The 7787-nt window shown below is 31.4% G+C and overlaps 1 protein-coding gene across 5 annotated transcripts in view; it reads right to left on the bottom strand.

Moving 5' to 3' along the window:
* Window positions 1-6771, bottom strand: part of LOC108688204 (protein NDRG3) — a 33862-nt gene extending 27091 nt beyond the window's left edge. For 3 of the 5 annotated variants that reach the window (XR_001931781.1, XM_018194364.1, XM_018194362.1), the window contains exons 1-2: window positions 6463-6771; window positions 184-563 (exon numbers count right to left, since the gene is read on the bottom strand). Coding sequence is in view for 2 of the 5 variants with exons in the window: in XM_018194364.1 (XP_018049853.1) it covers window positions 184-398 (215 nt within the window). In the remaining 3 variants the exon portion in view is untranslated. The remainder of the gene's footprint in view (window positions 1-183; window positions 564-6462) is intronic. The other 2 variants (XM_018194366.1, XM_018194365.1) reach the window with 1 other exon arrangement.
* Between the last annotated feature and the right edge of the window lie 1016 nt (window positions 6772-7787).

Raw genomic sequence — 7787 nt, forward strand, 5'->3', positions numbered from 1 at the left:
TAGAACCTTTGGGTTAACGTATAATATATACCATAACCGCAATAAAAAAAAGTCGTAGTGAATTATCAATACTTGAAAGAGCGACGAGAATGTTTAGAGGTCGAGGAATAGTAAAATGATGTATCCACGACTGTACCTCTATCTGCCGATCCCGTATCCGGAAAATGTCTTTTAAAGCATTACCTTGGGACAATCGAGGCGCTTTCGCGACGATCCTCGATCAGCGGGTCCTTTTTTCGCATCTCAGTCTTCGGTGAAGTGAAGCTAAAAGCCTTCTTCACGGATTCAAGAACGCTCTGGCCGGTAGTCTGTGTCTGGTCCACGATGGTCGTGCTTTTGTAAACGTCTTCGCCCAGGTCGCCTAAGGACCTGTACGAAGCGCCAGTACCTGCCGGCATGGCGTAACCTTTTGTCCTGCTTCGTTCGTAATACTGTCTCTCACTTGACACCTAATAAATCGTCGTGCTGGTTGGGGATGATGATTTTCACCGTCCAGATAGCTTCCCTCTCGGCGAAGATTCGCCTTGAAGGTGCCAAGAGCTGAGGCGTTGCTGCAGCTGCCGCTGATGATGATAGCGTGCCCGAAGCCGATATTACCAATATCGCACGTCAATAAGGCAAACGAACGGCAAAAGAACAAATGAAAGAAAAAACAAAGATAAGGAAATTTTGTGACAGCGATTGCAGCGCATTTCGAGGCATCGGTGATAGTTTAATCATAAATTATATTGATTTCTTCAAAAATATTAAAAAAGCAACAATTGTCAATTACCATTGATTTTTTACTTTCGTTAATTAAGTAGAAGAAACTTTGTTAAATATAAGAGTTAACCAATGTCAGAGTAGTAATAATTATCTTCAATAAGTAAGAAATATGTATTTGTTTTTTCTTATTTTCATCAGAATGTCTAAGATAGCATTTATTATTTCATAAGAGTTATTGAAAGTTTTCATTATCAGATTTTACAAAATCGAGGAATTAAACAAATGTATATATTGGATACTTTGTAATAGAGAAATAAATTTCATTTCTAGTTATATCAAGTTTGTGAATGCACGTAAATTTTTTTTTAATATCTAATAAGAATTCTACTAATCTCATATGAAATTAATTTATTTGTGGATTTTGTCGTGTAAAGTATTTATTTTATCTTTTATTGAAACAGAATAAATAAAACGTGAGTATAATACTTTAATAACATTCTAATTGATCTTTGCATTAACTGTAAACAACTACAGTAAAGTATTTGTTTCTTCTTTTATTGAAACATAGAATAAATTAATTGCTAGTATAATACTTCAATAGTACATTCTAATTGCATTAACAATTGCAAATGACTACGATAAACTTTTATTAATTATTAAAGCAGATAATTATTTATAATAATTAGAATTTATATCATTCAATATTTTAAAAAAAGTTTTCCAATGTTATCGTTTATATCGCTATTTTTATTAACGTTTTCAATATAACGTTTTCAATATAAGTCAATTAAATTGTCCTAATTACTTTTTTTTCTTTCTCTCTTCTTCTTTTATTTATTTAATACATTATTTTATTCATTAGCTTTCATTTTATAATTATTTTATAATTATTTGTTGTTCTTACAAAAATGTTAAACATATTTAATTGCATATAAAATATGAGACAAAAATTAATTACTACAAAAGTATTACTACATAAAAATGAGAAAAAGAAAAAAGTGAGTAAGTGAGAGAGAGAAAGAGAGAGAGAGAGAGAGAGAGAGAGAGAGAGAGAGAGAGAGAAAAAGAGAGAAAAGAGAACTATATTAGATTGAATAGTTTTTAGTACTGCAAATTTGCGAAATATACAAACTCTTTTCAACACGTATTTAATATGGTCTCTAATGTAAACAATTTTATTGAATTTCAATTTAAATTTGAAATCCGGATTGTAAATGTAAAGAAAAGATATAAACGCATTTCTCTGCATTCTGTTATTAGTTTGGAGGTTTGGATATAAAACTGTGTTTTATTTATAAATGCACATACAAACGTTCCTGTTATTCTCATTAAATAAACGTGCAAGCTGCTGTTGTTTCCGTATTCTATATTTTTGCTAAATCAAACATTTACTAAATCAATGCAGATTTCTACATTTTATTATTACATATGTTTTGCTACATATGCAATAATAAACAAATGTATGTTTTAATTCATAAATGTAATAGAAATGCAATTTTTTGAAAAGTTTTGATAGTCATTAAAACATATTTTTAATACTAGCAGCAGAAGAGGACTAAAAACTAATACATTTAACTAGAAAAACTTTCTTTGTTTAAGAAAAAATCTTTTATACAATTGTTACTGTTTAATGATTTAATATTAAAAAAATATTTATGAGGCCATTCATCAAGTTGTTGAGAAAAATAGATCAGTTAAAAAATAATTACGACACAAAAGATTGATGTAACTCTTGTTATAGCTGATATTATTTCAATATTTCGTTATTCTATATTTTTGGAGGGTTTGCTAAATCAACTCATGCATATTTAATCTACATTATCGCATATTGTAATAATATATATAAAATAATAAATAAATGTACATATTAATTAATAAACCGTGACAGAAATGCAAATTTTTAAAAAGTGTTAGCATCCATTAAAATTTATTTAAAAAATTGTATTAAAAAATTTATATTTCTAACACTAATTACAGAAGAGAAAAACTTGTTAGTTTAGAAAAACTTTTTTTATAAAAAAAAAATGTTTTTATCTAATTGTTGCTGCTTAATAAGTTAACAAAAAAATATGATGAGACTTCAAATTATGTTAGAAAAAATAGATCTTAATTAAGAAATAAAGAAAATATATAGAAAATTAATAGTGTGACTTTTGTTTTTTAATTAAACAAATTAGATACGGTTTAGATTAAAAATGTTATTAAACCGATGCCTCGTTTTCGCTAAAAGTGAGAAATAAGATACGTGTTATGGAATGAATGTCGACATGCACAAAATTCATCGAGTTCATCTGTCGAAAGAATCATGCATGGCGACATGCCAATTGTGAAGTATTTATTTATGCATGTTTGTGAAATACTGTTGATAAATAGGAAACGTGCGAACAAGAAACAGTAATCAGTGTCTTCTAATCAACTATCTTTATTAGCAAATCAAGCGTGTGCAACATACGAATAAAATAAAAATCTGCACTATAAGGAGATTTTTCCGAATTTCATTAATTGATCTCATTTGCTCGCGAAGCTAATACGAAATGTAACGTAAATTCGTGACAGAAATAGATAATGTAAGTAAGAAAGATTTACGTAATAAACAAATTAGAATGGATTGATTTGCGATTAACGTCACTTCGTCGATCCATCGATCAAAAAAGATACGCACTTTCTTCTAATAATAATGTTTATCAATGTTGTCAAGAATAATTGATGAGCATATCCAATTTATTGCATGCGCAGATAGATTTTCAAATACAGCTATCGTTTCATAATATGATACACTTGATTAACAAATCACAAATAATTAGCTAAATAATGTTTATATACTTAAAAGTTTTGTTGCCGTGAGAAATAAGCAAAACTTTCAAATATACTTTGAACCATAAATCAGTCGTCGATAGATTGTAAAAATTGGAGCCTTAATTCGTTAAAAAAAAAAAAAAAACTAACTTGTTCAGACAGTAAAAAAAATATAATCACTATAGCGAGTTTAAAAACGTAGATGCTAATTTTCCTGTCAATTAAGATTTCCGTCGGTCAAGAAAATTTATTTCAAAATGCGACGAGATTATATGTTATGACTGTTATTACTGAGTGTCAAGAATGACAACTGTGTATTAAAATAAAACATATACGAAGAACCTTCGAGAATAAAAAATGACATAGTTTTACAATAAAACATTGCAAAAGAAGTTATTATTTAAGGAAAATTAGATATTAGATAACTAATTGTTAAAATAAAGGATTTATTTAAATTTAAAAAACATTTAATTGCATTAATGATTATTCGAATTGAAACTGATCATATTGATTTCAAATCTATATGACGTTAACTAAAATAATTCGTGAGAGATATAAAAGAAAAAGAAAAGGTGAAAGGTGAATATTATAAATAATCCGCGAGAAATATGAAAGATAGCTAAGGGGGAGAATCTTCTATTTCAAGTATTTCACTCCAAGGCAAACGCATGTCATTTTGAAACTAATCGTTTCAAATATCAGTAAAGCTAAGCAACTGGATCAGCTATGGGTTTGGTTTGCTTACGTCTTAGCGCCTTACACTGGCAGACAGGAAATCGATCTGGCCAGAACTTTTCCGAGCAAAATATGCATATCGAGTGATCATGCGAGTGATCACCAATTCGCAGATAGACTTCTGTGCGCGTGTTGTAAGCGAGTCCCCGGAGAGTCGCGTATTGATTTTTCGCATGGATACTCGCGTGTAACGTCGGGGTTAACCCCGTTTCTCGACATCTAATTTTTCGTCCGAAGCTAGTCTTGACGTCCACTGAATCGTGCGACTGATTTACGACGTTAAGGTTTTTAATAGTTGAATTACGGCAGACATTACAGCATATCAGTTTGTTTTCAGAATAATCAAACGTAGATTTAAATCATTTTCAAGTGTATCATTGATCCACAATTAATGACTGATTTAGTGATTAATGGTTGCAATTGTCAAAATTATATATTATTATCAATCGTTTGAAATAAGACGTCATTATATTAATACCAGCTACGAACAGAAAATCTTATTATATTTAAAAACATATGTAACGTAGTGATGTACGAATATCAATGTGAATTGAATTATTTTTTATATAATTATAGTAAAATGTTTTATATATATATAATAATTTAATTTATATATATATAATAAGTTCTATATATATAAAAATTAAACATTTTTGACACATCTGATATTAACTTTGCCTAACAATTCTGCTTAATAAATTAATAGATTTCGAAAATTGTTGCAATAAATATAATAAATTACATAAAGAAGCATTTATTTTTGGGTATAAATTTTTTGTTCATATTTCAGTCTCTTAGGATGGACTTGTTAAACTTTTTGTTCTGAAAGCTTATATTTTAATTGATAAAGTAATAATTGAATTAACTAAGCACTGATCTAACTTTCTTTTTTTGTTTTCTTTATTGATTATATTTCAATGAATAATAATAATAAAGTAAAGCTTTATAGCATATATAAATTCTCAGCTAAAATTTCTGCATGTATTTTTATGCTCCACTTTAGTATAATGTTTTTAAAATTAATATCGTGTTATAAAGTCATAGCTGGTTTTAACACATAGCTCTGAAAATAAAGATTACACTCTCGATATGACGAGAAATCTTATCGTCACTGACAGTTTACTCTCGTATTCCGAGACTATTTTTTCCGTTGTACGTATATAGCATTGATCTTGCATGCTTCGAGTATCGTAGAAGCAGCTGCAAGCAGTTACGTTTGAGATTAGGATGCGGGTAAGAGAATCGTTGGAAACTGGTAGGAATTGAAACGCAATAGTTTTTGTCTGCTTCTCTTTTAAAGAAGGAAAAGTTTTTCTGAAGTTTTTCTTGATAAAAGTTTATTTGAGTTTTTTCAAAAAATTAACATAAAATTAATAATTTCTTTTTAATTATTGACTTGAAACTTTATAAAATAGAATGTTGTGAGATATAAATTATTTAAAATAATTAAAAGTTATTGATTAATTTGTTACAGTTATTAAGTGTGACATTTAATACTGAAAATAATTGTTCCGTTATCGTTATGTAAGTATATTCTATACAGACATTCAGTTCCAAAGAAATCTAGGAGCAGATGTTTTGTCTGCGTGTTTTCATTTATATATTTCTTCCAAGTCTAATGTGTGTTAAAATAGTTTTTATTAAATGTTTAAATATTTAAATGCATTTAAAATGCAAGGAGAGAAAGTCAGTAAAAAATAGTATAACAGGATCAATTTCTATAAGTTACAGTACGTAACGGTAAGCGAGCAGTATGTTTAATCGAGAGTTAACTGTCACTGGCTATTTTATTTTTGCGACATCTTTCCTGGGAACGATCGATTGTCCAGTCTAACCCCATTTCTCGCCCCAATGAAACCGATTCGTCTAGAAGGCGACGCTACAGAGATCTTTTGCGCGATGTCGTACACGCGCGATCGATTTAGCGCGCCAGGTTCGACCTTCGCAGCGTCGCATGACACAACGTCACCGACCGCGGTTCACCGCTGCAACCTCCGTTGACGACGATGTCCGCGTGCAAACGCGAGATACGTGATGCGCGCGCGTGCAAGCAATAACTAACACCAACACAATTTCACGAACGCGCACATCGAACGTACTCTATTCGAATCATACGGACGTAGTACTGATCGATAGGTCGAAGCGGTCGAGAAATTCCCGAAGGGATGGCAGACAAAGGGCAAGAGAGTATAGACAGGTGAAAAAGACAGCTGATCTGGGACTCACCTCTTCCTGCGTGAGTTCCGCTGCGGGGTACGCGTACTGAAGAAGAGTTGCAGCTTTCGCGTGGTCTTTAAACGTTTACTATGAAAACCCTAATGGGTTCGTTTGCTCTTCGATCGCGGTAAGGTTACCTTGTTTTAAAGGAAACGCGCGTAATTGGAAGCAATCGCGCCCTATACGGATTTGATAGCCGATCGCCTGTTCGATACACGTCTTTCGATGACGTTACGAGATGTGCGAAGACGGAGCACCGTGACGAGACTGTCGTTAAAGATCACACAGTGTTCCTAACGACGTCGTACGATTACTAAATGCCTGAGTGCACGGCTCCTTCAACTACAGACTGGTCAATGGGAATGCGCGTTGCTCCATGCGCGGTAAACTCCGAATCAAACCGGTTATGGACAGACTGCCGACATCTGGTCATGAAAAGGCATACTTGGCCTATCACTCGTATTCAGAATTCCTGTTGCGCATGCGGAGACTTGAAAAATGACCTTGAAGCTCAGCCGGTCGATTATCAGACGAACTTCATGAGACTTTCCCCAGAAGAAGGGAAGAGCGATTAGTTCTTCTATCGACACAGCAGAAAACCATAATATCTAACATTGGCATGAACAATATCAGTACATGTTTATGCCAGAAGATGGAATTTATACATAATATTTCTGTAATGATGATCTCTTGCTGTACATTAGAACCCCTTTGAATTTTCCAAGGGGTAACCAATGTTCTTGTAAAGGATTGAACGCAAATAGTGATTTATAAGATTTATTTTCTGTTCCTGCAAGAGGATTGCACTAAAACTGAACTGAATTGAACTGAACTAGTGCAATCCAGAACTAACAAATGTAAGCGAACATAAACAACGTTTTATTGTAAGATAAAAATGACGTCTCATATTGTTTACATGAAAAAATTTGATTTGTATGATGAAGATGAAATTATTAATGCAATTTCATCATTAAGAATATTCTTAATTGAAAATAATGATAGTAAAATATTTTGTATGTAAGCTTACAATCATTTATATATTTTTATCGTTTTATTACTTGTAAATTCTCACACTATTTGTACATGATCTGTTTTTTGTAGCTGAACTTGTAGCGTACACTAGTTCTTGTACTGCTTGCACTGACTCCAGATCTAGTGCAGCCAGTTCAATGAACTCCTGCATGTTGCAACTGGAACAAAAAACAGCTGACGTCATTTGAAAACAGAAAAAGTGTATACTTTTTGAACTAGTGCAATCAGTACAGGAATAGAAAACAAACCTAATTACAATTAATCCAGTATTTAAATATTTATATATATATATGTATATAAGT

This window comes from Atta colombica, unplaced genomic scaffold, assembly GCF_001594045.1.
Source record: "Atta colombica isolate Treedump-2 unplaced genomic scaffold, Acol1.0 scaffold226, whole genome shotgun sequence".
Taxonomy (NCBI): Eukaryota; Metazoa; Arthropoda; class Insecta; order Hymenoptera; family Formicidae; genus Atta; species Atta colombica.